This window comes from Aspergillus sydowii (assembly GCF_001890705.1).
Source record: "Aspergillus sydowii CBS 593.65 unplaced genomic scaffold ASPSYscaffold_1, whole genome shotgun sequence".
NCBI classification, from domain to species: Eukaryota; Fungi; Ascomycota; class Eurotiomycetes; order Eurotiales; family Aspergillaceae; genus Aspergillus; species Aspergillus sydowii.
Genome location: NW_024467859.1, coordinates 645,689 through 673,434, shown reverse-complemented (window position 1 = coordinate 673,434; position 27,746 = coordinate 645,689). Strand labels below are relative to the sequence as shown.

The 27,746-nt window shown below is 50.3% G+C and overlaps 11 protein-coding genes and 1 non-coding gene across 12 annotated transcripts; 6 read left to right on the top strand and 6 right to left on the bottom strand.

Annotated features, from left to right (window-relative positions):
* Window positions 1-111: 111 nt before the first annotated feature.
* Window positions 112-1,766, bottom strand: ASPSYDRAFT_38043 (H(+)-transporting V1 sector ATPase subunit C). The gene is made up of 5 exons (XM_040845630.1): window positions 1,323-1,766; window positions 1,160-1,254; window positions 1,014-1,105; window positions 468-960; window positions 112-417 (listed from the first exon to the last, which is right to left on the bottom strand). The coding sequence occupies exons 1-5, from the start codon at window positions 1,621-1,623 to the stop codon at window positions 226-228; spliced, it is 1,173 nt and encodes a 390-aa protein (XP_040707287.1). The 5' UTR covers window positions 1,624-1,766; the 3' UTR covers window positions 112-225.
* Window positions 1,767-1,820: 54 nt separating this feature from the next.
* On the bottom strand, window positions 1,821-3,392 carry ASPSYDRAFT_38042 (PaaI family thioesterase). Its single transcript, XM_040845629.1, has 3 exons — window positions 2,966-3,392; window positions 2,180-2,901; window positions 1,821-2,113 (listed from the first exon to the last, which is right to left on the bottom strand). Exons 1-3 carry the CDS (start codon window positions 3,108-3,110, stop codon window positions 2,084-2,086), a joined length of 897 nt encoding a protein of 298 aa, XP_040707286.1. The 5' UTR covers window positions 3,111-3,392; the 3' UTR covers window positions 1,821-2,083.
* Window positions 3,393-4,350: 958 nt separating this feature from the next.
* ASPSYDRAFT_74337 (glycoside hydrolase family 92 protein) lies at window positions 4,351-7,037 on the top strand (the record flags this gene model as incomplete). The annotated part of the gene is made up of 7 exons (XM_040850770.1): window positions 4,351-4,459; window positions 4,513-5,156; window positions 5,203-5,525; window positions 5,574-5,713; window positions 5,773-6,221; window positions 6,285-6,385; window positions 6,440-7,037. 7 exons carry the CDS (start codon window positions 4,351-4,353, stop codon window positions 7,035-7,037), a joined length of 2,364 nt encoding a protein of 787 aa, XP_040707285.1.
* On the bottom strand, window positions 6,975-8,979 carry ASPSYDRAFT_38041 (glycine decarboxylase subunit T). The gene is made up of 2 exons (XM_040845628.1): window positions 8,559-8,979; window positions 6,975-8,503 (listed from the first exon to the last, which is right to left on the bottom strand). The coding sequence occupies exons 1-2, from the start codon at window positions 8,948-8,950 to the stop codon at window positions 7,447-7,449; spliced, it is 1,449 nt and encodes a 482-aa protein (XP_040707284.1). The 5' UTR covers window positions 8,951-8,979; the 3' UTR covers window positions 6,975-7,446.
* Window positions 8,980-9,167: 188 nt separating this feature from the next.
* On the top strand, window positions 9,168-9,242 carry ASPSYDRAFT_t30. Its single transcript has one exon. It is a non-coding gene; the product is annotated as a tRNA-Val (tRNA).
* A 2-nt stretch (window positions 9,243-9,244) lies between these two features.
* Window positions 9,245-11,899, bottom strand: ASPSYDRAFT_38039 (putative neutral amino acid permease). The gene is made up of 6 exons (XM_040845627.1): window positions 11,827-11,899; window positions 11,219-11,533; window positions 10,989-11,131; window positions 10,800-10,926; window positions 9,808-10,740; window positions 9,245-9,743 (listed from the first exon to the last, which is right to left on the bottom strand). The coding sequence occupies exons 2-6, from the start codon at window positions 11,423-11,425 to the stop codon at window positions 9,663-9,665; spliced, it is 1,491 nt and encodes a 496-aa protein (XP_040707283.1). The 5' UTR covers window positions 11,426-11,533; window positions 11,827-11,899; the 3' UTR covers window positions 9,245-9,662.
* A 984-nt stretch (window positions 11,900-12,883) lies between these two features.
* ASPSYDRAFT_38038 (RNA-binding ribosome biosynthesis protein MAK21) lies at window positions 12,884-16,627 on the bottom strand. The gene is made up of 4 exons (XM_040845626.1): window positions 15,751-16,627; window positions 14,588-15,699; window positions 13,992-14,535; window positions 12,884-13,932 (listed from the first exon to the last, which is right to left on the bottom strand). The coding sequence occupies exons 1-4, from the start codon at window positions 16,555-16,557 to the stop codon at window positions 13,039-13,041; spliced, it is 3,357 nt and encodes a 1,118-aa protein (XP_040707282.1). The 5' UTR covers window positions 16,558-16,627; the 3' UTR covers window positions 12,884-13,038.
* A 108-nt stretch (window positions 16,628-16,735) lies between these two features.
* On the top strand, window positions 16,736-19,143 carry ASPSYDRAFT_38037 (putative proline--tRNA ligase AIM10). The gene is made up of 7 exons (XM_040845625.1): window positions 16,736-16,956; window positions 17,008-17,086; window positions 17,139-17,182; window positions 17,237-17,327; window positions 17,379-17,458; window positions 17,515-17,644; window positions 17,690-19,143. Exons 2-7 carry the CDS (start codon window positions 17,041-17,043, stop codon window positions 19,039-19,041), a joined length of 1,743 nt encoding a protein of 580 aa, XP_040707281.1. The 5' UTR covers window positions 16,736-16,956; window positions 17,008-17,040; the 3' UTR covers window positions 19,042-19,143.
* Window positions 19,144-19,158: 15 nt separating this feature from the next.
* ASPSYDRAFT_38035 (nucleotide triphosphate diphosphatase NUDT15) lies at window positions 19,159-20,667 on the top strand. Its single transcript, XM_040845624.1, has 3 exons — window positions 19,159-19,639; window positions 19,755-19,957; window positions 20,041-20,667. Exons 1-3 carry the CDS (start codon window positions 19,543-19,545, stop codon window positions 20,221-20,223), a joined length of 483 nt encoding a protein of 160 aa, XP_040707280.1. The 5' UTR covers window positions 19,159-19,542; the 3' UTR covers window positions 20,224-20,667.
* A 1,446-nt stretch (window positions 20,668-22,113) lies between these two features.
* On the bottom strand, window positions 22,114-23,716 carry ASPSYDRAFT_53160 (uncharacterized protein; the record flags this gene model as incomplete). The annotated part of the gene is made up of 4 exons (XM_040848635.1): window positions 22,114-22,459; window positions 22,513-23,185; window positions 23,236-23,462; window positions 23,517-23,716. The coding sequence occupies 4 exons, from the start codon at window positions 23,714-23,716 to the stop codon at window positions 22,114-22,116; spliced, it is 1,446 nt and encodes a 481-aa protein (XP_040707279.1).
* Window positions 23,717-23,970: 254 nt separating this feature from the next.
* ASPSYDRAFT_38031 (WW domain-containing protein) lies at window positions 23,971-25,535 on the top strand. The gene is made up of 3 exons (XM_040845623.1): window positions 23,971-24,230; window positions 24,355-24,843; window positions 24,924-25,535. Exons 1-3 carry the CDS (start codon window positions 24,116-24,118, stop codon window positions 25,187-25,189), a joined length of 870 nt encoding a protein of 289 aa, XP_040707278.1. The 5' UTR covers window positions 23,971-24,115; the 3' UTR covers window positions 25,190-25,535.
* Window positions 25,536-25,668: 133 nt separating this feature from the next.
* Window positions 25,669-26,473, top strand: ASPSYDRAFT_25549 (uncharacterized protein; the record flags this gene model as incomplete). Its single annotated transcript, XM_040844177.1, has 5 exons — window positions 25,669-25,706; window positions 25,764-25,788; window positions 25,875-25,954; window positions 26,170-26,254; window positions 26,357-26,473. 5 exons carry the CDS (start codon window positions 25,669-25,671, stop codon window positions 26,471-26,473), a joined length of 345 nt encoding a protein of 114 aa, XP_040707277.1.
* Between the last annotated feature and the right edge of the window lie 1,273 nt (window positions 26,474-27,746).

Here is a 27,746-nt window from a genome sequence, read left to right as displayed (position 1 = left end):
TATCCTCATCCCACGCACGGATGGCGATCGTTGACGAGATGCTCCGTAGACAAATCGCCTATAATTTCCAATGGTGGTTCCAGCAGGCTATTAGTGATGGTGGCGTAGAAAGGATCAATTGCTCAATTCAGGCTCAGTATACGGTATATGTACGCTACCAACATGCAGGTATTCAGGTCCAGTAACCAACCAGGCAGATATAGACAAAAAACAATCTCGGGTGGATCAATTGAATTCAAAATCGTAGTACACATAGGCCGTGTACTCTGCACCACCACCCTCAACCCCATGCATCTCGTTTGGATCTTCTTTCTTAACCCGGCCCTTCTTGTCTCGCCCGAAGGCGTTTCCGGCTAAGTACGAGTACTTATCGTCCAGGTTTTTCTTGGCTTTGTCGGCTTGTTTCGAGCTCGGCGTCTGCTGGCTTTTAGCATTTGATTCTCTGGGGATCGCAATGGGGTACGTACCTTGACAAGCGTGCAGACAAAGTCCAATGGAAGACCGTACCGGAGCACAGTCTCGACGAATACCCGGAGGACGAGAACGTGAACCCACACCATAACCGCCTCGCTCCATGATGTCCGACCCAGTCGCAGCGTCTCACCCCAGAGCTTGCGTTCGTCGCCGCCCACGCGCTCGACCTCCTTGCGCTCCTCTTCCTTTCCGCCTTCCACGTATTTGAAGTCGCGGGGAATCCATTTCTGTTCGCGGCACTTGTGCACAAACTCCGTGCTGTGCTTGCGGAATGTCGTGACGCCGTACAGGGTGAATTCGTTGTCTTGGGCTACCAAGGTTGCGGAGCGGGGGACAACCATGGGCGCTACGGTTTCGTAAGTCTTAAGAAATTCTTTCACTTGCTGCGCTGGAACAGCAACGAGGTGTGTTTCGATGTACTCGGAGTTCTGAACAAGACTGCGAGGGTCCACAACGGAAGCAAGAGACTTGGTAGATAGATTTCCCCTGGTTCAGTTAGTTGAAACTTGTTCGCAAACTTGAAAGTCCGGGACTGTTACGTTTGTTTCCGTTGGAGAGTGGCCAACGTATTCTTGATCTGGTTGTATTGGGAGTATTTCGATCGGAGGTCGTTGTCAATGCTGGCAGCTTCCTGCGACAAGTTAGCTTGATACAGAACGATACAAAGTCGCCGCAAAAAACGCACTTTTTGTAGAAGATCAATCAATTCCGACAGCGACTTGTCGGCCCGGTATTTGACCTTATTCCATGAAAACGTTCGGAGATACTGATCCACAGGTTCTGTCGCCAATGTCAACACGCCACTCCGCAGTATAATCAAGTCGACCGAGACACAGTTGACAACATACTATCATTCACCGTCTTCATCTTCTCAATCTGGGCCTCGTCCCCTTCCAGGACATTCTTCAACGCATCGCCGACCTTACCAACCACAGCTTGGCAAGCAGCCTCTAGCTTCGCCAGTTCGTCCGCTTGCTGCACGAGAGCATCGAGAGTGCCGATCTTGAATTCGGGAATCGGAAAGGGAGCGACTGTGCCGTTGTCCGCACCGACGGTGGATGTGATGGTTTCGAGAGCATCGTCGCGGTGGTGGGAGGGAGTGATGGAGGAGGGGAGGGAAATGAGGAGGTATTTGGCTGAGTTGGGCATGGTGGTGGGGTTGTCTGAGAGGTAGAGGGCAAAAGAAAGCTATCGCCGCGCCTGGCAAGCAGGCATGAAGCACTTGTGGATGGAAAGCTGGAAGTCGGGGCTGGAGTGATGTAGTGTGGGTAGCTGTCCGGTTGGGTTCTCGTCCCCGAGCTGCGGTGGTTGGCGGAGGCGGTCGGGACGCTAATGCTGTAGATGCACCACGGCGTATAACCCAGCTCAATCACAACTAAACCCGTTTTCCACTAAGATTATAATATTATTATATGCAGACGGAGTATATGCAGATTTATCCTAATTACAGGCTTGAAGAACAATCCTGATACCCAGCTAGTCTTCGTCTAAATATATTCTAAAACGCTATGTGCAAGAACGAATTCACCCAAATATCCCCACATTTATACGCCAGATACAACACAACAACTGATTATAATATCCGTCTTGAATGAGGTAGGACCGGTACCTAGTTGGCAAATTTGTGCAACTTGTCGCCCTATCACATAGTTAGCCACAACCCTGTTCATTGGAGAATAGGGAAAATTTTCGAAGGGGAACATACAAGCGCAGCTGCCTGTTTCGGTTCTACAAACAGCGATTTGGCTTCAACGAGCACAACGGGCTCCTGGCCCTCCTCGGGAAGAGTCTCAATGTGGGCCTCAATCCAAGCCTTGCGGCCTTCCGACTTCACTACCTGCGCGCGCATGACGAAGTAAGAGTTTGCCATGGCCGGGCGTCGGTAGTCGAGGTTCAAGTTCGCAGTCACGCCGACCTTATTCGGCAAGACGGGGAAAGCGCATCGTCCCATGCCCTCGTCCAAGAGGGTCGCTAGAAACCCGCCGTGGACAATGCCCGGGTGGCCGGAGACATTGGGCCCAAGGTAGAAAATAGAGACCAAAGTGTTTGTTTCTTTGTTGTTGAATACAACTGGCGGGACAACGATGCCTTTCGAGTTTGAGAGGGTACCGGCCGTGAGACTGCGGCTACGTATTTGCTCTGGAATCTTCAGGTACGGCCGCGATTCGGTATAGGCAGGGTCCTCCCGCAACGATACAGAAAGAGGGTGGTTGCGAATGTGCTCTTCGACACTCTGCGCCAACTCATCGGAAGGGGTGAATGCGACAAGGGTTTCCTCGTCTGTTGGAATGGGAAGGGTCATGATGTTGCGGTATTTCCCGGCGGCGCCTAGCAGGAATCCGACAGTAACTGCAAAGGTTGCGATGGATGCAAATCCGAGAAAGCGACGGAGACGTGAGCGCGGCTGAGGTTGTATATATGCAGTACCTAAGCCCGAGGCGTAGCCATTAGCAACATGGTCCACAGCGGATGACGGATAAATGGAACATACCGACGGTTTGATAGCGGCGTTGAAGAGAACGTGTGGCTGGAGGCAAGCTAGGAAAGCGGGCTAGATTCAAGACTTTTGTAGACGGACAAGAAGCATGGAGCCTGGTTGCAGTGGGGACCGCCCGAATAAAGGCTGAGGACGGCATGGCGAAGGATAGATATGGGGCCCGGAGGATTTAACGAGAGTGGGAAAAAGAGCGACTGGTTTAACACGAGAGGCAAAACCAATCAACAACCATTAAGGAGAGTGTGAGGGAAAGACAGATCCAAAGTTGCCCCAACGAGCTGATTACTGGGGTGCATTTGCCTCGGACGTGAGATAGGAACCGTCGCGGCTTGCTGGCCATCGGACTTTGGGACGCTGAAGAATTTCCATTTCGAGCCGGAGCCGGAGGGACTCGTCGCCGCCGCGATCGTGATTGGCTGCGGGCTTGCCGGCCTCGCAACAACAACCTCGGCTCTTTTCATTCTAAAGATATCTTCCATATTATTATTTATTTTTTTGTTGAGTGGGTGGATTGGCCTGGACTGGGAGGGACTCGGGTTTAAATATGACGGGAATTTTGAGCTTTGATGTTGTTAGGCCTGTACAACGGTACGGTGTGTGGTATAATCTGTACAACATCCCCGATCCCTCGCACCGGAATTACATACCTGAGCAACTCAAACTAGGAGTTTTCTTCTTATGTGCCAAAATAAGACCAGATGCTGGAGTCTGGACCGAGCAGAAATACGTAGTCAGTCATCTGGATGCCAACTGGCACTCGGGACGGGCTCATTAATAGACGCGACTGGCATACGGAGTAGGAATGACCCGATTAGGAAATGGCTGTCACGGTCACGGGCTACGGTCACGGTCAAGGGCAGTTTTGACGAAATTCTGACTTGGATCCTTGATATCACACCTCAAACCAAAGCCTTTCGGACGCGGAATCAAGTGCAGCTATTTTTGTTGATGTTGTATCCGACCACTGGCCGCAATGGCCCCTGACAAGCTGTATCACAATCATACCATGCGACCTAGGTCGACTGCCCCCGACTCACCCCTGCAGAGTGACTCGACTGCAGAAATTCATAGTGCACAGCACGTCCTCCATTTTCCCAATTTGACTCCGCAATGTTAGCCCGGCCCGGCCGCTGATCGCCAGGGGCGTTTGCTTAATCCAAGATGGCTTTCGTTAGCTCTGGGATGATCATTGATCTCCCTCCGGGGTTCTGGGGAAGCGACTACCTCGATTCTCATGGCCTTACCCCTTGTGGACCAGCGAGCATATTTGCGCGCATACCAGGGAGCTGACCTTTAACATCCCGCGAGTCGCGAAACGGTTATTTCGTGGACTGCTCGAACCTTCAAGCCTGCCGTTACCCACGATTCTCTTGCCCCCGATGTTTTACTTGCTGTTTCTCGCACTGCTCCAGGCCGCACTGGTCAGGGCTGTGGATGATTATGACGTGCTGCAATACATCAATCCACTCATCGGAAGCACAGATGGCGGTATCTATCTCAAAATTGCTCTTGATTTTCTGGCGTTTCTGACCTTCTCAAAGGAAATGTCTTTCCTGGGGCCACTATCCCTTATGGCATGGCCAAAGCCGTTGCTGACACGGACTCCCCAAGTAACCAAGGCGGTTTTACTCTAGATGGCAGTAGCATTACAGGGTTCTCTAGTTTACACGACTCTGGAACAGGAGGTCAACCCTCCCTTGGGAATTTCCCGCTATTTCCCTACGCGTCATGCGCGGATGACCAAGTCAATGGCTGCGTCTACCCCAAGAAGCAGCGGAAAACGACATATGACCAAAATTCCGTCGTATCCAGCCCTGGCTACTTTGGTTTGACCATGGCTTCTGGTATCCAAGTGGACATGACCGCATCTCATCATACGTCTCTTTTCCGCTTCCGCATTACATCTAATCAGACTTCCAGCCCCCTCATCCTGCTGGACCTTAGTGACTTGTCGGACACGAGACAAGATAACGGGTCAGTGTTTGTGGATGAGGCCACCGGTCGACTCACAGGTTACGCACGCTTCCTGCCGAGCTTCGGTAGTGGCTCGTACGTGCCGTACTTCTGTGCGGACTTTGATAGTGATGCCGGGATTCGCGACAACGGGATTTTCGTTAACTCCCGAGCAAGTGCGGATGTGAAGAATGTTACAGTATCCCGAAGCATAAATGGTTATCCTCTTCCGGTCAGTCCTTTTGCATATATGATGTGGCCCTAGTTGACAATGGTAGGCCGGCGGTTTTGTTCGATTCAATCAACGTCAATCCCACATCATCAAAGCCCGTGTGGGCCTAAGTTTTATGAGCATCGCGCAGGCTTGTCATAATGCCGAACATGAAATTCCTAACTTTGACTTCAATGCCACCAGGTCTGCTGCTGTTGATTTGTGGACGGAGAAGCTAGCCCCAATCCGTGTGTCGAGGAATGGTATCGACTCTTCGGTTCTCACCAATTTCTACAGTGGAATTTACAGGACTATGGTCAACCCTCAAAACTATACTGGAGAAAACCCACTCTGGAGTAGCGCAGAGCCCTACTTTGACTCCTTTTATTGGTATGCAGTCCTCCGCCGCAGAGAAAATTGTGCCTGATGTGTCGATAGCCTCTGGGATTCGTTCCGGTCTCAGATTCCGTTCTTGACAATTGTTGATCCCTCAGCCGTGACCAGTATGATTCGCTCCCTAATTGATACACAGAGGCATTTGGGATGGCTTCCCGATTGTCGTATGTCCCTGTGTAAAGGTAAACAACCCCCCCCCCCTCTTCAAGCGTATGACTTTTAGTAAGACTTATTGTCCCAGGCTTCACACAAGGCGGCTCCAACGCGGACGTGGTGCTGGCAGATGCATATGTAAAAGGTTTATCAAACGGCATTGATTGGGAAGATGGATATGCAGCTGTTCAAAAAGATGCCGAGGAAGAGCCATATGACTGGTCGAATGAGGGCCGGGGAGGATTGGCTAGCTGGAAATCGCGAAACTATATCCCAGTTGAGGATTTCGACTATGTTGGGTTCGGAACTATGACACGGAGCATTTCACGTACCTTAGAGTACGCCTACAATGATTTTGCCATTTCACAGATGGCTCGTGGTCTCAACAAAGTAGGAGATGCTGAAAAGTACGAAGGAACGTCTAGGTATTGGCAAAACCTCTTCAGGGCCGACCAGACCTCTTCCATTTCCGGTGTCGACACTGGCTTTAAAGGTTTCTTCCAGCCAAAGCATTTGAACGGTACCTGGGGATATCAGGTTCGCAGCACATCTCCATAAGTTTCTTAACTTTTATCTTCCAATGTCTAACTCGGCCTGTAGGATCCGATAACCTGCTCTAGCATCGACCAAAGTGACTCAATCTGCTCCTTGCAAAATACGGCCGCGGAAACCTTTGAGTCTAGCATATGGGAATACCAGTTGTATGCTGTCCCCTTCCCAGTACATAGGCATAAGTTCTCTTGCTAAGTATTTAGCTTCGCACCGCACGACATGTCCACCCTCATCGCTCTCCTCGGTGGTCCCGATCAGTTCACCCGCCGTCTAGACTACCTTCATGACCAAAACATCACATATATTGGCAATGAACCCTCTTTCCTTACTGTCTTCCAATACCACTACGCAGGCCGGCCCGGCAAATCTACCTCCCGCGCCCACTTCTACATCCCGCGCTTCTTCAATCCCACCCCTGCCGGCCTTCCAGGCAACGACGACTCCGGCGCCATGGGCTCCTTTGTCGCTATGACCATGATGGGTCTATTCCCTAACCCCGGTCAAAACGTGTATCTGATAACCGCACCCTTCTTCGAATCAGTTAACATCACCAGTCCTATCACGGGACGCACGGCTACAGTCAGGACTGTAAATTTTGATCCTGATTATCAGAATATATACATTCAGTCTGCCACGCTGGATGGGAAACCTTACTCGAAGAGCTGGGTTGGTCATGAGTTTTTCACGCAGGGCAGTGAGCTTGTTCTTGTTCTGGGGAGAAATGAGAGTGACTGGGGGACGGGGTCTGATGATGTTCCGCCTTCTCTGGAGGTGAATATTTTTGATTCTTTAACTTCTTAAAGTTTATTTCTCGATGTGCTGGTTATCTTATGTGCACAGGGCTATCTACAAGATCATATTTTAGGGTCTCAGTTGGCACGTGACGAGATGTTTTCAGTTGTAGGACATCTGACAGCACCAAAGTTCCTTTTTCGAAGGCACGTCTTAGATTTAATAGTATTGTTGCCATTTTTTTATTCTGTTGAAAGACCTAGGTGAAAAAAAGATAATCCGCAACAACGCGCTTTGGGTTGAGCCCAGATGACAAGGCCTCGAATCGCAAGACAACCATAATATATACATTCATCATATCAACACCTCTGAAAAACGAGGAGTTCTCTGCAGATAAGAAAAATAGCTAACTAGCTGTCGAAAAGTCTAGTACAGCCTCCATTTCAAAACTTCAAACTGAAAAATATGGGGGGAAGAATTACGCCTTTCGATAGAACTTACTCTCCACCCAGGGCATACCAACAACTGATGCCTTGCGCACCTTATTCCGCACAAGAATACCAACTTCCGTCCCCTTCTTATGCATTCCCTGGCGAATATACCCCATGGCGATATTCGTTCCGCCCAGCGACGGACTCGGCACACCGGAGGTGATAACACCGATCTGGGTCTTAGACTCGTCGTTCACGTCGACGATGATAGCGCCTTCACGAGCGGGAGAGCCCTTCTCGACCGTGAAGCCGACGCGGCGCTGACTGAGGGTTTTGGCCGGAGACGCAATCTGGGGGAGGATGGCGGATGAGCCGTTGAATTTGGAGGAGGGGGAGGCAGGGTCGCGGCGGTCTTTGCCGACGATCCAGCCTAGGGCGGCGGCGGGGGGAGTCTGGGTTGTTGAGATGTCGTGGCCGTAGAGGCACATTCCGGCTTCGAGGCGGAGGGAGTCACGCGCGGCGAGACCGGCGAGACGCACGGCTGGGTTTGAGAGGAGGAGCTCCGTGACTGTTGTTGGGTCGACGGAGGAGGGGATGGAGATTTCGAAGCCGTCTTCGCCTGTGTAGCCGGTCCGGGAGATGAGGAGGGGCTCGGGGGTTGGCTGGCCCGATGGGAGGGTGAGGTGGAGAGCGCGGCAGTTGCCAAAGTAGAGGGTGCTGAGGTCGGCGGCGGTTGCGTCGGAGCTGTTGGCGTGGATGAGGGGTTGGAGGGTTGCGGCGGCTTGAGGGCCCTGGAGGGCGACGAGTGAGCGGTCGGAGAGGATCTCCCAGTTGATGGCCTTTTCGGCGCCGTTGGCGGCTTTGAAGGCGTCAATCTCAGCGGTTAGGAAGGCGAGGTCTTCGTCGCGGCGGCCGGCGTTGGTGACGAAGTAGAAGGTGTCATCGGACAGGCGGGTGATGACGGTGTCATCGATGATGCCACCTGTTCCTTCTTCCAGGAGACAAGAAAGTGTAGAGGTGTTATCCTGGAGCTTGTCGAGGGACGAGGGCGTAATCTTCATGAGTAGATCCTGAGCGCCTGGTCCGCTGAGTCGGTGTTGAACCCTGAAACGCACCGCATAAGTAACTGCAAGTGAATCGAGTGCTGGAAAATACATACATATGGCTCACGTCAAACAAGCTTGCCTTTTCTCTCGTCCACATGTGGCTCTCGACATGGCTGAGATCGGAATACTGGAGGGGCATGGAGAACCCCGCAAAGGGCACCATTTTGGCACCCTTTGCAACGTGCAGATCATAGAGCTCAGTCTTTCGTAGCGGCTCAGATGATGCTGCAGACGAAGCATATCTGATGCCATTGTTGGCCGGCAGAGTCGCAGCGATTGAGCGACCAGAAACTGGAGCGCGGAGAGCGCCGCGGAGGCCCTGCGGAGAAGCAAGCTGGCGTGGGACGGCAGTCAAGGTGCCATTGACACCAACGGGGGTGCGCTGGGCAATGGATCTCGAGCCAAGGAGGTGAAGACCTCGTCGTAGGGGCCGCACAGCAGACATAATGGCTATGTTTGTGAAATCGAAGCAGGAATGTGCGAAAGAGAGGAAAATCGGAGATTGAAGCAGCTCTGAAAAGCGTCATAGTAGACGGCAAAGTCACGTGTGATAGGAGAATCCCGCGGAGTTGATATGATAAGGCCGGCAGTGGGGAGCGGAGAAGGCTTGGGTGAATAAATTTGAGTTATATTTTTTAAGGCGAAAAACTTTCCCAACAATTGGCCGGTTGGTGTAGTTGGTTTATCACGTATCGTTAACACCGATAAGGTCGCCGGATCGAGCCCGGCACTGGTCATTGTTCTTTTTGCATTTTTTGTTGCACCTTGCTATCGGATTTTACGCGATGCTTATAACCTATATAGTTATTTTAGCGTTTAGTCGAGGCTGTCTACAAGTATGATTGCACTTTTTACAGCTCACCGTAGGTCGGTTGGTCGCTGCATTCGTCCAGCTGTGATGGGCGGTTTCCTGAGATAAGGGTGCAGGTTTGCAGAAAACTGCGAGTACGCAGTTCTCCCACTGGACTTCAGTCCATGGTTTGGTTTGGCATTCTTGTACTACTACTATTCAATCGTTTAACATATAATATCGCTTCAGTTTAACCTCCCATCGCAGTATCATTAAAAGCACATTCCCAGCCAAATCTCCATTTTATCATGAGAAGAAACATAAAAATAAGAGGGTACGCAAACGCGGTCGTCAAAACACCCTTTATTTAGACTCCGTTGTTCGCACAGGAGAAAGCGCCCTCAATTTCTCCTGCTTGGTAATCTAGGATCACGCTCTCGATTGAAGCCTGGGACCAAATTACGTTAGTAACGTCTTCGACGAAAGTCAGGTTTACGGAGAAAGTAACGTACGTATGTTCCAGGGCCTAAGAAATAGAGGCCAATTCCGATCAAGCCTACGTTTGATATCGCTCCAATCCAGCCTCGGATGCCGCGCTTCCTGTAGAAGCCTGGCCCGTGGTCATCGTATCTCATGCGAAGGTACGCAACACCCCAGAAGATGAAGCCGAAGAATGAGTCAAATAGGGAGCTCATAATTGAAAGGAGATCCTGGAAGAAAGGAATGACCTGGGAGATGATGAAGGCCAATGTCCACAAGACGGCGAGAATACCAATCCAACTGGCCCAGCCGACAATGGTGTGGTTACCCTTGTGGCGAGTCCCTTCAAAAATGCGGAAGAAGACGAAGCGAGCTGAGACGGAGGCATATAGAACGCCTAGAAAGACGATCGTCGGGACCATGAACGAGAAGGCAATCTTCTTGTACACTTCGTTGCCGATTGAGCCGAAGGCCGGAGTTGTCATGTACTGGTTTCCTGTGTATGCGTAGACGAGAGCTCCGACCAAGCTGAAGAGGATGATTTCGGCGACCGTGACGGCGGTAACGGATTTCCAGAACTCCTTCGGCTCCTTCATCTCTGCGATGAAACTCGGCAGTGTGATCTGGCCGATGAAGGTATAGCTGATATTCAAAAAAGCGCTCATTCCCTGGACATACGTAGTCCCAGCTGCGGGAATTGCCTTAACGATAGGATCGCCATATCCGAATTCCTTGGTGTTGTATCCCGCTGGATGGTCTTCGATGCCAACGAAGATAACGGCCAACAGAACGGAGATGAATGTGGCGAGCGCTGAAAAGGTCGCGACCTTGGACAGTGTGTTAAATGTACGAGGAATCGAACAGATTAAAGATACTACCGCGGTAATGACGGAGAACACAATGGTGCAGACTCCCCCGCCGGAAACAGTGTTGAGGTACTGGGCCCCGACCAAACAATGCAAGCCCTATAACAGTGTCAGGAAGAATTGCCTTGGAAGTAACAAGGTCGTCTAAAGGAAGGTACCTGAATAAACGTATTGTTTAACAAGAACATGATCGCGGTTAAGTACCAAACGACCCTCGAGCCCCAAAACAGGTGCTGGCCAATGTCACAGACATCGCGAATGTGCGGATGACGCAGGCAAAATCTCCTGTACGAACCAATTAGTTCTCAAGGTTGTCATTGTTCATTGGAAAAGGGTATCGGGCGCACCATATAATGAGCGACGTATAGAGAACGACACCCGCAATAAACACGGTTAGGATCAATCCTGGAACAAGACCGAGGATGGAGTATGACCAAGGAAAGGACATCATAGCCAGACAAATATACTCGGAGAAGAGCAGAGCGGCCGTCTACCAGACCAGACAGCCATTAGCATAATTAGGACTCTTCTAGGAGACCTTCTCGTCGCAACCACAAGAATTAGATCTCGCACACACCTTCTGCCAGCTACAAGTCCGGTATTTGATCGAGTTATCTGACTCCAGCTCGATTTGTCTGCCGATCTCCCCCGAATCCGAATCGGACAAATCGCCCGGAGCTTTTGGTTGACTCTCCAGATCTTTGTCCTTCATCCTGTCGGCGGAAGCACCAGAGAGCGACGAGTGGTCGAGCTCTGCTGGGTTGGTAGTAGGGAGTCCCGCCATTTGAGCGAGCGGACGAACCGGCGGTGGAATGATCGAACAGAATAGAGTAGAGAAAAGAAATTCTGAGCTTTCGAAGGCATGTACTGCTTTCCTGTCGTTGTCTTCGGACTTGTCTCAAGTTAGTACGAGAGGCGTGAGGTAAATTGGTATGGGAGGTATGGAAGTATGCTGAGTATGAGGGAGCGGGCGGACGATATTAAAGCACTGGCTTACCTCTGCCAACAAAATAAAAAAAAAAAAAAAGAAGAGTACGATAAGGAAAAAATGTGTCGAGGACAGAAACACAGGAGGCGAGTGAGCAGGAGTGGATTCAGAATCAGCAGTGGATAGCAGGGAATAAACTGGCTAAGGAATAGGATGGACGCTGGACCGGGAGATGAGGAGAGACGCAGCCAGCCTACCAGGTGTATCAGAGCGAGCCAGAGCCTATCAGAGTCAAGCCAAGGTGAACGATGGAGTGGCGGCAGACTGGGCGCAGGATTCAAGCGAATTTAGTTTGAGAAAAGCAAAGCCAAGCGGCGATGCCGAGTGATTAAAAGGCTTGAGATGCTTGGGCCTCGCAATCCAGTGGTAGAATGAAGTACGTCTAATGTGTGGAAGAAACTTTGAATGGTAACTTTGCGCCGTCAGGCAAGCTCTACAGAGTACGGAGGCCAGGACGGCTCCAGGAATCTCCTATCGATAAAACTCAGATACGAATTCGCGAACATCATTGCTGGTTGCGATCCCGGCGAGAGTGGGAAGGCAGTGGGTGCATCTATGGATTGCAGCGCCCCGATGGCGACGACTGGGTCATGACGTGCTCGGCCAGACCAGGGTAGACTCGAGCGCAATATTAATGGACAGGAACGTCTGACTTTTTTTTAACGAGCGCATTCGCGATCTGATTCTGCATTCGTCGCAAGGATGGAAAGAGAGTGTAACCCAAGTCGCTCAGGGCCCGCTGGCGGAAACCTCCGACCCGCATCCGTCCATGGTTGGGGGGTCCAGTGCAGCAGGTTTGGGGTTGAGTTATGACCATCTGCGCACGTTGCACAAGCGGGGAATGTGTCACTTATGCATTCACTCGATAGATCTCAGAATTGGGGCATTTTGGGGTTCTGGAATTTTCGATTTTTTCGAAGAAAACCTTCCACACATCTCGTACATTTCAAAAGTTCTACGATCCCTGGAAAATGTCGATACCCAAGCTTTATGGCGTGCACCCTTCGACCGATGGCGCCATATCAGTGGACTCCCGCGCAATGATGTCATTGGCGCTTGAATCGGCCCAATGGCTTCATTTCACCCACAAAGGTGGAGGGTGCTGGCCGCAGTCCCGAACGTTCCTGCCGGCTCTGGAGTCGTCCCCACGTCGCCGTAAGTTAATCTCAACCTAGCCGCGTGGTAACTGTCGCCCATTAAGCTCGTAACTATCTGCGAAGTTAAGGCGCCCCTTACTTCGCATACTAAGGGGTCGTGCCACGGTCAGGCCGGATCAGGCAACTCTAGTCGAACGGGCAGGACACATCTTATCAGGCAGGACAGTTCTGAAAAATGTTGATACTCTATGGATATATGCAGATTGCAGAATGGCTTTGGAAGATGGTAGATACACGTAAAAATAGTACTCCCTACATCCCGTCGTCCTCCCCGGCAAGTAACGCCGCGTAGTCGTCTGCCGACGCGAAAGTCGGCAGGTGCTTGAGCTTGCGCCTCTTTTTCCGATCGGCCTTGTCGTCTTCCTTCGGGAGCTCCACCCCTCCGAGCTCGACATCGGACGGCAAGTCCTCGTCGCTGTCGACGAAGGCTTCTTCGTCTGAAACGTCCATGTCAAACGCGTCTTCTTCATCATCATCATCCTCAGGCTCGTCCTTCTTGGCAGTGCGACCCTTGGCTGGTTTAGTTGGGACTTCTTCATCTGCAATGTCCTCCATCTCCTCGTCAGATTCGTCGTTGAAGATGACCTCGTCATCTCCACCTTCTTCATCGGACTGGTCGTATGCCGACTCGAGGTCGTCAAGGTCAAGACCATCGTCACTGTCTTCCGCACCGTCCAACTCTGGCCGTGAATCAACCAACGCCTTCCAGATCTCTGACTCCGGCTCACTGAGGTCTTCGTCGTCGACATCGCCCTCTTCATCCCGCTCGACAGGGTCCTTGGTCTTCTTTTTCTGAGCCCTCTCCTTGTCCTTACCGACTCGGCTAAAGTACTCGTGGAAGAAGGCGTCCTCTGCCGAAACATCCTCGGCCTTCTTCCTCCAGAATGCCTCGGAGTTGAGCGGTAGCTCTTGGCCGTGCCTGTTGGAAGATACCAGTCTGTCCTTAGCTTCGCTGCCAGCAAGTGGCTGCATAATTGAAGAACCACGCGTGGCCACGGCCGCCTTGGGTGTTCTGTAGACAAATCGGTCCAGGAAGTGTGTCAGTGTGTGTATCGTCATGTCGGGCTTTCCGCTCATCGGTTGGTTTTCTAGTAGATGGGTCGCATTGACGGATACGGATGGGTGGAAGTGGTTTAGGTAAGGAAGCTATATGCATTGTCAGTATGTGAATAGGTTGCCAAGAGCAAGATATTGTAGGATCTCACCATTTCCCAGAGACATGCCTTGTCGGCATTGCTGTGCTCTGGATCTCTCTTACGGGGATCATAGCCGTTGAGCGGCTTCGGCTTTTCCTCCGGTGCTTCCGGCTGTTGTTGGTTCTCATCGTCCTCATCAGGGACGTCTCTGAAAACCTCTTCTTCATCACTGTCGTTGTCTTCCGGCTGGTCGTAGAGAGACTGCAGACTTACGAAAGTCTTCTCCAGTTCGCGGATTAGATAGAAGACTCCGCAGATAAAGGCCGGTTGGTGTAGCCCAAGGACCTGGACAATGCGCTTCACGAACGCCTTGATCCGCCGGACGTTGACATCGTTCTTGAGAGCCTTGAATAACAAGTTAAGATATAGAGACTGCTTCGAAGACGTAGCAACCCGCGGGTCAAGCAGAGACTCGTAGAGGGTTCGGTAGAAGCGGTCGCTAGATACTTGATGAGTAGATGTCAACTGTTGGATCAGCATTAGGGCTTGGATGCTGGTGTTGAAATTTGACGAATGAGTGATCCGGAAGAGGGTTTCAATGTGCTTCGATAGCCTGTCAAATGTTAGCTTCATTGTTGATTTGTACTAAGCGGCAGACTGCATACCTCTCTGTATTTGAGCTGGTAAATGGATAAGCTCGGTTAACACCTGTCAACACCGCAGAGACCAGCTTGTCCTGCACTTCCTCAGTCTGTGCTTCGGAGTTGTCCTTGTCCTTCGTGCTTTGTTTTTTATTGCCTTTGCCGTGCTTCTTGTCATTTTTGTTGAACTTGTGATGCTTGGAAGGCTTCAGCAAAACGACGAAAAGAGAGAAGTAGATGTCAAGCAACTGAACTCCGACTTCTTCTTCCTTGCCACTGAGCACGGTCTGGTTCAGGGTGATGATGGAGTAGTACTTGGCGTGCTGGCTTTGACCAGGTCGGAAAAGGACTTCTTCAACTGCCTTGATGACCGTGGGCTTCATCAACGGATGTGATTGTTCCAGTTGTAGAAGTAGGTATGATGCTCGTGATGCGATTTTCTTCGATGTGTCGCCGAGCTTGTTGACAAGCAGCCGGAGCAAATTGGCTTCTTGCTCTGGCTTCTCCTTGAGAAGCTCAAAGACATAGCTGACCGCTCTGGAGCGCGAGAATTCAATCTCGTCATTGCACCACACTTCCAGGATTTTCAGCACTTCAAAGAACTGATCTTTGAGGAAGTGCTCGTAAGCCCATACAATCAGATGACTATCCTGGAGGCCGCCGGGAAGTGAATCTCCTTCGGACCATTTGCTGCCCGCGCCTTGGAAGGCGGCAACAAGAGCTGGCTGGTTCGAGAACGCACGTAGCCGGCGATCATTTGGAAGTAATGTACCTTGCGCAAACATATCCTTCAATGACCGGAGAACGTCGACTGCCTGAGCACGGCTACGCTTCTTTCCAAGCGAGACGAGGTTCTCTAGAGATTTGGTGTTGTGCAATGGCGACTCTTGAACGGCCAGCGTCAAGGCCGAAATCTTATCGCTGAGCGTACCGGTTGACATGATGGTGCTATAGAACTTGTATGAGGACGATGCCGAGGCCTGCTGAGCCTCTCCGTACGTCTTGTTTTCCTTCTCAAGGAGCGAAACGGCATAATTATGGACGCGGTCGACTATATGCCGAGGAAGACCAGTGGCTTGTTTCGCTGAGACAGGTGCGAGAGTCGTGTTGTACCAATCGGATCTGGGTTGAACGGTCTAAGAATTCAGTCAGTATGCAGCTCCCACGATAGAGGCGACGCCACTTACAAGCTTCGAAAATTCTTTGGGGAAGATGGTTTCCGGCACGGTTTCTTTGGTCTCTTTCTTCGTTGGCTGCTTGGCCTCGGGAGTAAGAACTTCCTCAGACAATGAATCCGCTGCGCTATCCTCTTCATCAACAGGCTCATCTTCCTCCTCGCCATCTTCCTCAATTTCCTCCTCCTCGCCGTCTTGTTCTTCCTCATCGACTTCCTCTCCCTCTACATCGTCATCTGCAAGATCTTCGGGAACAACCTGACCAGCAGCGGCGAGCATACTCGACAGTTCCTTTCTCAGCAAATCCTCAGATGATCCCTGCGGCTTCTTTGAGGTCTTCGCGTCCTCCACTTCCGACTCAGAATCAACCCCCGCAAGCAATTCAAGATCTTCCTCAGTTCCACCAAGAGCCAATATTTCCTGCCGAAGAGTATCGTCGCCTCCCGTCTTATCCGACTTGGACTTTTGCGATTTCCCGTCCTCCTTTTCATCCTGAGCAATCACCTCGCCGTTGCGATCTCGTTTCTTGCCCTTGACATTCTTATCGAGATTGGGTTGGTTCGAACTGGTCTTCGTAGAGTTATCCTTGGCTTTATTCGAATCTCCAGCTGGAGCCGATTTCGATTTATTGTTCTTCGGCTTCTGTTTTGCAGCGCCGTCTTTCAGCCTTTGCTCGATCTTTTGGCGGAGGCCCGCAAAAGCACTCTCCTCCATCGGAGGAAGAGCGTCTGCTCCAGGTTTGGGGGCATTGTCGATGGGTCTGTTTTTGACGGCGACCGAGTTAGCCCCAGTAGTTTGCTTTCCCTTGCCTTTAGCCATGATCAGTAAAAAAAGGCCTTGGCTTGTAGGCTGTTGATATCCAACTTCTTATTTTCTCCTCACTTTTTTTCTTTTTCTGCCGCCCGAAATTTTAGTCCGCCTTTGATGGGCTAGTGCCTTTCCCGCTCACGTGATTGGCGGACATTCCTTTGTCGCATCGCATGTTTCGCTGTATAGTCTTCCCCATTACAAAACACAAAGAGTATTGAATCTCTCTTCTTGGGCCGGGTTTGGTTTTGCTGGGTTGTCTGGGTCATCTATACTGCATCGTGGGCACGATTGGGCTACGAATCATCCATGATATCCGGGTTTCGCCCGGCTGCGGGCCGGTTCCTGAGGCCTTCCCAAACATACACTTGGAATTTGCGATTATATCGAATATCAAGATGCGACTTTCATGTATGTTCCCTCAGCGCAAACCTCCTGTCTATTACTAATGGAGCTAAATAGACCGATGGCCGGAGTCGAGTATCCAATTTTTGGATGCCGACGGAAAGGATCCCAAAGAAGAAGACGGATGTTGAAACAGGTACGTAACATGCCTTACTCTGCAATATGGAATTGCAACTGACGGCTGCAAGCGGATGTGAATGACCTGTTGGTCCAGGCATCTTTCTTCCGAAAGGTACTACTAGACCCCGGCGTATCCACAAGGAGCTGGCTGTGCTGATAATTCTAGGCTTACTCGGGCATCTTTCATATGCTGCCTCTCGGATTGCGGGTACAAGACAAGCTAGAGCGGCTTATTGACCGGCACATGCATTCATTAGGTAGGTATTTTACTACACAGCCCTGTCCGAATACCAGCTGACTTTGCCCAGGCGCGTCAAAGGTTTCGTTGTCTTCAATCTCGGCGCAGGAGCTCTGGGAGCAGTCCGGGCGGCTGAAGGAAGGCTCTGAAGTAAGACGCATGCTATCGGCTCATAGACTTCCACTAACCACTAATGATATGTCTAGGTTTTCCGCTTCCTGGACCGAAAGGAATCTCGATTTCTCCTTGCGCCCACGCACGAGGAGGAAATCACTACCCTTGTGGGGAGCCTCACAAAATCATATCGAGACCTACCCATTAGGGTGTACCAGATTTGTAAGTTAAAAACAAGGGTTTAGAGCCTTTGGCTGATGATTCTAGCCAGAAAATACAGAGATGAGCCAAGGCCACGGCAAGGCCTACTTCGTGGTCGAGAATTCATCATGAAGGATCTATACACTTTCGACCACAATGTTGAGAATGCTCTGAAAACGTACGAGCTAGTGAGGAGCGCTTACACGAATTTGTTCAACGACTTGAAAATCCCGTATTTAATGGCTGCTGCGGATTCGGGCAACATGGGCGGAAGCCTGAGTCATGAGTTCCACTTCCTTAGCACGAAAGGCGAAGATACGGTTGTCAGCTGCTCCCACTGTGACAGCGTGTACAACGAGGAGCTTGCGGATGGAAAAGCCCACGATATTTCACAACATCAAAACTCGGCTGATTCAGCCCCCGGGTTTGACGTGGAGGGCGGAACACCGTCAACTGGCTCAAGAGTTTCGACTGGCCTTTGGATGGCGATCTCAAAGGACAAGAGGACGTTGCTTCGCGGTTGGTATCCCGAGTTCACCGTGCAAGGCGACAACACAGATCCCGTAAATAGGGAGGTCAACTCCCACGCCGTCAAAGCCATTGCCAGCGCCGCAGGCATTGAACTTGATATCAGCGTGGAAAATCCACTGGAACAGTGGGCCGCGTATGTGAAGTCTACCAAGGCAGTTTCTAATGGCTCCGCTGAGCCTCCACAGCTTTTGGATGTGTATGACTCGCTCGTGCATGTTTACAATAGGCCGCCACTCAATATCCTCCATGAGACTGGCTGCGCCGCTGAGGACATAGAGTTTCTGCGGTTGGACACGTTTCCAGGAACTGGCCACAAGCTGAACTTAATCAAAGTCCACGACGGCGACCAATGCCCTAAGTGCACGCAGGGCGCTCTGAAAACGCACACAGCCGTTGAGCTAGGTCACACGTTCCACCTTGGAACGCGATACAGCGAGGTCCTTGCGGCGTCTGTCAAAAATGAGGGAGGCTCTGTGGTACCAATGCAAATGGGCTGCCATGGGATCGGAGTTTCTCGAATGATTGCTGCGGTCGCTGATATCCTTGCGGACACAAAGGGTCTTAATTGGCCCAGGGCTATGGCACCATTTGAAGTAGTTGTTGTCTCCACAGAGGGTCAGGAAGAGGTCGCTGAGAGAGTCTACGATGAACTCGTCTCCGACAAAGCCTCACCGGTCGACGTCATTCTCGATGACCGCAGCGATAAGCAGATGGGATGGAAACTTGGAGATGCAGACCTCATCGGATACCCGGTAATTGTCGTCATAGGCAAGGGCTGGAAGAAGCAACAGACATTGGAAGTGCAATGTCGGCGCTTAGGAGTGCGGCAAGATGTGGCTCTTGCGAACCTATCGTCAGTCGTGCAGTCGCTGTTGGCACAGTTGTAGCCACAGCCACAGCCTCAGCCTCAGCCACAAATCTGTATAATATTTACCAACTTGATCTTGTATCTTATTCATTGGATATTTAATGACAATTAATTCACCGAGTACACAAGGCAGACCGTTCAGGCTGCGGCATGAGGGGTGTCGCAAGGCAGTAACAAATAGTAAATCATTCATTTATTCAGCCCCGTCCCTGCCAAGCCCCATTCAGCCTTGCTTCAAAGCACAATATGCCTGATGCACAGCACAACCCCGTGCTCTCATGTTCGAAAGAAATCCGCGACTCAAAAAGACCGATTCAAGTGAAACTCTCTATTCATGTTTGCTTTGTTGTAGAATCTATATAATATTCCTGGATTCCCATCTATCAGTAACCATAGTATTCACTCTATATTCTCCATTTTCCCGATTTCTGGTAACTTTTCCCGACAATCACAAACACAAAACACCAACCTTTTTAACCTTTTATTCTGTCTTACCCAACAACCAACAACCGAAGGCAAAATGGACAAGAAAACCGTCCGCGTCGGCGTGGGTGTCTTCGCCCTAAACAGCCAAAATAAATTCGTCCTCGGCCAGAGAATAGGCTCCCATGGTGCTAGTATGCGCCCACCCCGCTCTCTTACCAAATACCTCCCTCGCCCATTGATTCGATCAAACCTCTTCAATGGAAAAGAAGGAAGGAAGAAAGAAAGAATACTAACACCGTGAATTAGACACATGGGCCCTCCCCGGCGGACATCTCGAATTCAACGAATCCTTTGAAGAGTGCGCGATCCGCGAAATGAAGGAAGAAACTGGGCTTGATATCGAGAATGTGCAGTACCTCACTGCGACTAATGATGTTATGCCCAAAGACGGGAAGCACTATGTTACCGTCTTTGTAGGCGCGAAAGTAAAGGAAGGGCAGGAGCCCGAGGTGAGTCTTTCCGAACGAACATTGATTTTACCTACCTATGGGTAGAGAGACGCTTGTTGAAGCTGGTGCTAATGACTTGGCAGATTCTGGAACCAAACAAGTGCGCGGAGTGGCGCTGGGTTGGATGGGAGGAGCTGAGGGGGGAGTGGGAGAAGCAAGTCCAGGCTGATAAAGAAGGGAGGGAGACAGAGGGGAAGCATTTGTTTATTCCTATTTTGAGCCTCTTTGAGCAGCGACGTGGATTTGAGCCCGTGCTTTCTCAATAAATGGAGAGGATTTCATTCAATGATTACGATGGGAGGCAAGGTTCATATTTTACTGAACAAAGAATACGCATAACACAAGGCATGGACATGAGCATACTAACTTATCATAGGCGGCGATTTACTTTTAGCTGTGCGTTTCTTTGATATGAAATGAAATAATATACGATGGATTATTCGGAGATGGTATTGGGCATTGTAGACTATCAGAGTGGACCTATTGAAGCCGCTATAACCTTCTAGAGGAACAGGGATAATATCACCACCAACTCGCAGCAAAGGCTTCCTAACTATAATAGAACGTCCAAAATAGCTGGAACCCCTGCCACTGAGGCTCCAGTCTATCTCGTTCCCTACCATGCCTCCCATTTGCGGACCGGAGCTTCACATTTCACAAGCTTAGGTACCCAGCACCACGGTCCTACACCACCAGGCTAATGTTGTTTTTATCCATGCAGTCTGCCTGTCTGGGTAGTAACTAGACAACGTTTAACTAAGTTCTTAACCCTAACAACTCATCCTCGCCTCCCAACTCCCCCCTCCAACCTTAATTGTAAGCATTATGATTGCTCTGCGCCGTGAGAAAAAGCAAAGTGAGAGTAGACGCCTGTTATTTGTCCAAGACACTACAGAACCATCCATAATCCTGGAGGCGTCGGTCAGCTGGTAAGGATAAACCCCGCTTTTTTTTCAACAATCCTCTGCGTTCAGAATAACTCTGGCTTCGTCAACTTCGCCCATGACTGTAACTAGGTATGATTATCCAAAGCTTAGAGCAAACTAACCCACCCGAGCAGCTAAGGAAGTCAAGACATGAGCTTTCCGAAGACGTCACGAACAAAGGGAAGCATCTTTCACCAATCTGATGATCACAATTGGACGAGAGGCTTTGTAGAGACAGGAACCTCGACACGGACGCATACAATACCGCCCAGATCTGAAAAGAGCGCCAGGGGGAAACAAGATGGACGTTTGAGATTTCCGGGGTAAGTGTGTCTATGCATTTTTAAAGTATTAATTATGGATTAACATATGACAGGAATGATCATACAACCCGGCAGCCTGGGCCATCAAAGCAAGGTGCAGTGAATAACAGAGCTGCACACAGCAAGCGGAGCAACCAAAGACTAGAACTTCTCGGGTTATCAACATCTTATTCCCCTAAAATTGAACCAGGTAGATCTATTATTGTTGTTTCAAAGTAAAACTCAGCTTAAAAAAGGCCCGCAGCGCATCTTGACGCCGACAAAACCCGTAGCAATCCGGTTAATTCGGCACGCGATAAGCATGATAATGAGTTCGACAGCCAGCCCAGAACACAATAGATACTACTACCACGTCTCACCAAGAAAGTCGAGCTGAAATAATCGCGGCGGAGTCTGAGATTGTATTCAAGCCCAGTCTACCAGTTTCTGCTAACTCGTCGAGAGGTACGCAAAGACACCGCAAGAAGGAAAAGTCGCATTTCTTTTACAACCGAGACGATTATCCCAATGGTAGTCTTAAGAAGTCGGCAAATCCGAGACCTTTAGGACGAAGGGAGATAGATGTTAAAAAACCGGAGTGGTGGAATCGTCCCTGGTGTCACTATTCACCCCGTCAAGTCCAAGGAGATAATGGGACTTGATCAAGTAAATGCAGGATATGAGAGAACACTGAGAAAGGACGCCTTCAGAGGAAGAGATGGCCTGAATAGCAAGGATGACTCTTATATACCATTTGGAAGTGGAGATCTTTGGCCGATTGCTGCATGCACTCCTTACATATCTGTTATTTGTGTTTTATGGGCGGAGGATTCAATGATTCAGGATGTTGATACTCTTTTTCATTATCCAGTAATTGCTAAAAAATGCCATCTAATATCCAAACACAAATCTAAACATTATCCCATCCTCAAGACCTGAGTAAGGGTGTGTTCTCATCAGCAGAACCCTGCACTGCACTATCCCCCTTCACACCATCATTATCCCCATTGGCCTGCAACGAACGCTTGATTTTCACAAACGGGAACCTCGTATGCTTCGGCTTCCTCGCCAAATTCGATGGAGCCAGGTTGTCAAGATGCTGGCGCTGCTGGGGCGTGATCGAGCTGATATAGCCCGGTTTAGCGATTGGTGCGGTAGAAGCACGACGAAGTGTACGGTTGAGAGGCACAGGGAAGTCTGCAACAGAGGACTGCTGCGGTTGCTCTGCAGGCCTCTGGGTGTCATCGTGCATGTCGGACTCGTCGATAATTTCCCTATATATGGTGAGAAAATGGGATGATACAGGTTGTCGCTAGGAGGAACGTACTCGCCGATCAGCTCTTCGACAACATCCTCCAATGTTACAACACCAAGAGCACCACCGTTTTCGCCAGGGTGCTTAGATACCAGCGCCATATGGGAGTGCCCTTCCTGGAAGTAGTTCAAGATGTCGAGACAGCTTGTCTCAGGGCTCGTTTCTGGGAGAGTCGCGAGGACAAACTCGGCCACGGGTTTGGCGTCTTCTGGGTCATAAGTGATGAGCGTTTTCACCAGTAGCATCCCTAGAAAATTCGACGGGTCGTTCGGCGCATGAACAGGGATTCTAGAGAATCCTGCAGAAAGGATAAGTTCTATTGTTTTCTCGTCTAGAATTGACTCAGTAGAGACGGTGAAAACGTGGTCCATGGGCGTCATAATGCTTTGTACTGCCTTGTCTTTAAGGTCTAGCACTGCGCTGATTATGGTAACCTCGTCTTCATTCAGCCGTTCTGCGGGCTTTGAGCCCAGCGACTTGTGTAGGGTGACGAGCGTTTTCAGCCCAGCCTTCTTATAGACCACTCCGTGGTTCTCGCCTAGAAGCCAATCGAGGAGCTTTGCGGTGGGCCAGGCGGCGGGCGCAAAAACATACATCAGGAACAAGACCACAGGTGATAGATAGGCGCCTATCGGGAGTCCGTAGCGGACGCAGACGGACTGGGGGATAACCTCTCCGAAGATAACTATTCAGGGTTAGTCGCCTCAAACGTGGTAGAGTATTCCGCAATTCTACCGATCAAAACAGTGCTTCCCACGATTGCAGGCCATCCTCCACCTAGTGCTTTATCTAGGACGATGGGCAAACTCTCATTAACAACCACATTTCCGAGCAAGAGCGTCACCAGAACCCAATGTTTCCCTTTACCGACGAGCTTGAGGACGGTCTGAGCGTGCTTTCTCTCAGGACCTTCGGCGGAAGTTGCGAGCACTTGGAGGTGAACTGTATCCTGGCCCATGAGCCTGGTGAACTGTTAGTTTATGAAAGACATCGGCTGTTGAACGGATTCCGAGTACGCAATTGTTAATCCAGCGAAAACACCCCCAATCAGGACCAGCGCAACCGCTGCGCCCAAGTCGAGCCATAAATCGGAGCTGTCGTGCTCTGCATCTTCGGCGGCGTGCAGTGCTGGTGTGGAGCTCAGAGGAAAGGCGCTTCGGAGGGGCAAGTATACGGCAAGTAAGATAAGCCTGGGAAGAGAACCTGATGAGAACATCTCTCCAGGTGGTCAAATATGGGAGGAGAGCAGGGTTGACGTGGAGAGCCCTACAAGGCTGAAGAGGAGTGCCCTACAAGGCTGAATGGGAGCGACGTGGAGAGCTCTCAATTTTTGAAACCGAAAAGATCTGTCAGCAGCAGCTTGGAGATAATAAGGAACGGCCAATCGAGAACGAGAAGCGTCAACACCATCACCTTGGCAGATGGGTTCCTCCCTTGATTTGGTCGCTTGCAGGCAGCAGAATTATGTAGCTCCACCACACATGCTGGAACTTAAGAGTCGTGCCACAATGAAGACTGACGGTGTGGCGGAAGATCCAAGACCCCTCTTTGTTTACTGTCATCTGCAGCGAAAGTGACTCTCCTCACCACCTCTCCCTCAATCCCAACGCCCATCATGTCATTCCTCAAGGACCTTGCCAAGGAATTCAAGGATCTCAAGGCCTCGCTCACAGGCGACGACGATAAGAACAAAGAAAAGCACAAGGAGAAGGAAGCCGAGGGCGAGCGTGGTGAGTGACAAGTGCCACTGCCACATATTCAATTCCTGGGGCTCCGATTCGGGCATTCCCGTCCCAATAATTTCCCAAAATTTAATGTTTCAGTAATGACTGACATGATCGTCCGTGGCTGAAGCTGCCTACGACCCAGGCTATGGGGCTGCCCCGAATCCAAACTATGGTGCTCCTCAGCCTTATGGCCAACCTTACCCAGCGCCCGGCCAATATGCTCCTCCTCCTCAGCCGATGAACCCACAAGCTGGCCCGCCCCTGCCCCCCGGTTGGGTGGCTCAGTTCGACCAAACCAGCCAGCGCTGGTACTATATCGAACAGGCTACCGGCATTTCTCGGTGGGAGCCGCCCTCTAACAACGCTCCCTACGGCCAGTATCCGTCTCCCCAGGTACCTCACTACGGGGGCGCCACAGGGGCATATCCACAACCAGATCCGTACTATGGCGGACAGAATCCTGGAATGGCCCCGCCGGCTGGAGCAGGCTACTATCCACCGGGACAGGTCAAGGACCCGAACTCGGACAAGGATGACAAGAAGAAGATGATGATGGGCGCGGCAGGTGGTCTTGCTGTTGGGGCTGTGGGGGGTGCTCTTATTGGACATGCACTTGGTAGGTCATCAAANCTTTCAACTAATCCTTTCCTAACCCCTTTGTTGATATGAAAGCTTTTGCTAACATGACCGGCGAAGGTGACGACTCGGACGATGAAAGACACGCGGCGGCGGCGGATAGCAGCGCTACGGCTCCTCCTCCTGTAGGGCTGCCACCAGATGAGACTGCAGATGGAAGCTCAGTCTCTTCTAGCGACCGTGAGGATGTCCTAGAAGCTCGTCAAGAGTACGAGAGGGCGCAACTAGCCGCGCAGGACTCGGACGCATCTAGCAGCGAAGAGGAGGCGCTCGAGGAGGCAAGAGAGGAATATGAGGAAACATATGAAGAGGTCTATGACGATTAAGCTTACTCCAAGATATTACCATGATTACCTCCATTTAAACATGAGACAAATGATGCTATTCAATAGACAACTGAATAAGCCAGCCCAAGACAAACGCATTCATACCGTAGCCAATAGAATCGCAACAATAGCTCCTACATATTCTTTCAGCCTTAACGAAGCGACGTCAACCAGTCTGACACCAGTTTGCGACGCAAGTCTTGGACGCCCCTTATCATTGGACAGCGACTTCTTGGTCGAGACTTCAATATCGCGCTTGTCCTTCGCCTAGCGGCCTAATGCATGGCAATTGCATGGCGCTCAGCCCAGCTATCATTACTATTCTTATTTAAATGCTGCTGCCTACCCAGCGCTAATTCGCTTTATTTTGTATCTTGACAGACTTATTTATATTACTTAGGTTCCTTCCGTCGTATGTACCATATTCTCTACCTGTCACTAGTTACCGATCAAAGTTTACTCAGAAACTTAACACCACCATGTCCTACCAACAGCCCCCTTACGAGCAGCAGCCTTAGTATGTCAATTCCACGTTATTATAAGAACACCGTCGCTAATTGGTCTCTTAATTTAGTGGATACCCTCCCCAGGCCCCTCCCGTTAGTCAAACAACCACCCTCATCACTCTACTTTCCATACCTGATCGCCCGGCGAAAGTCAAGATACTAAACACCGATCTCTACAGATGCAATATCAACAGCCTCCACCCCAGCAAATCATCGTCCAAGAAGAGAAGAAAGACGACAAGGGCTGCTGTATGACCTGGTACGTCAAACCCCCTGCTAGAAGGCGTACGAGGAACAGACTAGGTGGCTAATGGATCGATTGAACTGCAACAGTCTGGCGACGCTATTCTGCTGCTGGCTCTGCGGTGAGACCTGCGAGTGTTGCTTCGATTGTTTTACTTGTTGCTGCTGATAACTGTGAGCTCTGTTCTACTATGGTTTGGAAATTGGAACACAATGGATGGATATTTTCAGGTCTAAGCGAAGCGTGTTGATTCTGGGGATGTGGATGGATTTACAGAATGAGCTTTCTTCAGATACCCTCTGTCAACTGTTGAGTGTATGAATGAGAATCACGATGCGACGAGTTCAATTTTCATGTCTAGCTTTCATTTGAATTGAGATCTGATGGATACGATAGTAGCTACTTGGCTGTACCTAGACGAGTAGACTAGTAGGAGAGAAAGAGGCACTGACTGGTACCTACAACCCAACAACCCGCCCTATTCGACCTTCCGGCTTCGTTTTACCCACTCATGAGGGTATTGGTTACTACTAAACTACCTAATTGGCTGTCAAGAATGCATGCGAGCGGGCCATGCTGATGATCACACTTTGCCCGGCGCTTAATGGAATCAACAGTAGAGGCGTCAACGTCTCCGACTTACCCGATCTCAAAGCACTCATCATCGTTGAATCTTCAAAATACAGAACGTAGGTCCTGTTCCTTTTGAGGCGGTCGATTGATCGAGCTGGAGCAACTCCCATTTTCGCAAGAGAAGGCAAAAAACTGGATATACGTACGCAAGAGTTTCGTCCATCCATCCCTATCTATCTACCTTGACACCCCATAGCTAAACCAGTCTCCAGAAAAACCACTCGAACAATACATCAATTGACATATCCAAATGTGCACCCAGTTCTACCGCACATACTCATGCGGCTGCAAAAAGCCCGAGCTGTTCAAACAGTGCGACGAGCGATTCGGCACAAACGTCAAATGTCACCCGCTCAAGTCAGAGGCTCTGCCAGAGTCGGACCATTTGTGCTCGCAGCATATGGTGAAGCCTGGGGCTGTTGAGATGCGCCGGCGCGAGTAGATTGGGAATCGAGCTAAAGAAGAGTTGTTTGTATTTATCAGGAGGCGGACATACTGTCCAGCCAATATTGGGTGCATGGTGTAGAAGAACGTATTATCCAATCAGTCTGTCACGATCTTTTGGATCCGTTTGGTTTCTAGTCAAGCATCATTACAGCCGTATCGAGTTATACTTCTGCCTCACCGTTCCATGCCTATCAGCTAGGCATCTATGAGGATGAACAAGAAAAAGAGGACAGAGTCGGAAAAGGATGAGGATCTTGGATGGCAGTAGGAACCTACCAGGCCTGCTTTTATAAGGAGTCATTGGGATTAAAAAGGCCCGTTTTCCAGGAGGTACATAGAAGATCTTACGGATGTGCAACCTAGATAAACAAACCCTTCCCTAAGACACTTTAGACCGAACCACTTTGGGATATAGAGTTTGCAGGAATATCCTAACTATCTATCACAGGCGTTAAACATTTGCTGACATTGACAGGGGAAGTAGGGGAAATAGAGGAAGTAGAGGAAATAGAGGAAATAGAGGAAATAGAGGAAATAGAGGAAATAGAGGAAATAGAGGAAATAGAGGAAATAGAGGAAATAGAGGAAATAGAGGAAGTAGAGGAAGTAGAGGAAGTAGCCCGCTCCGTCAGTGCGGATGGCAGAGAGTCTATGCACAAACACGAGAGATTTCTGCTGAACCGAAGTTAATATATAATCCAATTGTCTCTCCTACTTTTCCCATCTC

Coding starts and splice junctions, on each gene's coding strand:
- ASPSYDRAFT_38039 (XM_040845627.1), bottom strand. CDS start 11,425: ATGGCGGGACTCCCTACTACCAACCCAGCAGAGCTCGACCACTCGTCG. Junction 11,132..11,218: donor GGACTTGTAGCTGGCAGAAG/GTGTGTGCGAGA, acceptor CTGGTCTGGTAG/ACGGCCGCTCTGCTCTTCTC. Junction 10,927..10,988: donor TATACGTCGCTCATTATATG/GTGCGCCCGATA, acceptor TGGTTCGTACAG/GAGATTTTGCCTGCGTCATC.
- ASPSYDRAFT_38038 (XM_040845626.1), bottom strand. CDS start 16,557: ATGGCTAAAGGCAAGGGAAAGCAAACTACTGGGGCTAACTCGGTCGCC. Junction 15,700..15,750: donor CCAAAGAATTTTCGAAGCTT/GTAAGTGGCGTC, acceptor CTGAATTCTTAG/ACCGTTCAACCCAGATCCGA. Junction 13,933..13,991: donor AGGCATGTCTCTGGGAAATG/GTGAGATCCTAC, acceptor CAATGCATATAG/CTTCCTTACCTAAACCACTT.
- ASPSYDRAFT_38031 (XM_040845623.1), top strand. CDS start 24,116: ATGTCATTCCTCAAGGACCTTGCCAAGGAATTCAAGGATCTCAAGGCC. Junction 24,231..24,354: donor GGAAGCCGAGGGCGAGCGTG/GTGAGTGACAAG, acceptor CCGTGGCTGAAG/CTGCCTACGACCCAGGCTAT. Junction 24,844..24,923: donor TCTTATTGGACATGCACTTG/GTAGGTCATCAA, acceptor TGACCGGCGAAG/GTGACGACTCGGACGATGAA.
- ASPSYDRAFT_38043 (XM_040845630.1), bottom strand. CDS start 1,623: ATGCCCAACTCAGCCAAATACCTCCTCATTTCCCTCCCCTCCTCCATC. Junction 1,106..1,159: donor TGATTGATCTTCTACAAAAA/GTGCGTTTTTTG, acceptor AACTTGTCGCAG/GAAGCTGCCAGCATTGACAA. Junction 961..1,013: donor ACTCTCCAACGGAAACAAAC/GTAACAGTCCCG, acceptor TAACTGAACCAG/GGGAAATCTATCTACCAAGT.
- ASPSYDRAFT_38035 (XM_040845624.1), top strand. CDS start 19,543: ATGGACAAGAAAACCGTCCGCGTCGGCGTGGGTGTCTTCGCCCTAAAC. Junction 19,640..19,754: donor AATAGGCTCCCATGGTGCTA/GTATGCGCCCAC, acceptor ACCGTGAATTAG/ACACATGGGCCCTCCCCGGC. Junction 19,958..20,040: donor AGGAAGGGCAGGAGCCCGAG/GTGAGTCTTTCC, acceptor ATGACTTGGCAG/ATTCTGGAACCAAACAAGTG.
- ASPSYDRAFT_38041 (XM_040845628.1), bottom strand. CDS start 8,950: ATGTCTGCTGTGCGGCCCCTACGACGAGGTCTTCACCTCCTTGGCTCG. Junction 8,504..8,558: donor TTGTTTGACGTGAGCCATAT/GTATGTATTTTC, acceptor GGTGCGTTTCAG/GGTTCAACACCGACTCAGCG.
- ASPSYDRAFT_38037 (XM_040845625.1), top strand. CDS start 17,041: ATGCCGACGGAAAGGATCCCAAAGAAGAAGACGGATGTTGAAACAG. Junction 17,183..17,236: donor AGGCATCTTTCTTCCGAAAG/GTACTACTAGAC, acceptor TGATAATTCTAG/GCTTACTCGGGCATCTTTCA. Junction 17,645..17,689: donor CATTAGGGTGTACCAGATTT/GTAAGTTAAAAA, acceptor TGATGATTCTAG/CCAGAAAATACAGAGATGAG.
- ASPSYDRAFT_38042 (XM_040845629.1), bottom strand. CDS start 3,110: ATGCCGTCCTCAGCCTTTATTCGGGCGGTCCCCACTGCAACCAGGCTC. Junction 2,902..2,965: donor ACGCCGCTATCAAACCGTCG/GTATGTTCCATT, acceptor CCTCGGGCTTAG/GTACTGCATATATACAACCT. Junction 2,114..2,179: donor CGAAACAGGCAGCTGCGCTT/GTATGTTCCCCT, acceptor ACTATGTGATAG/GGCGACAAGTTGCACAAATT.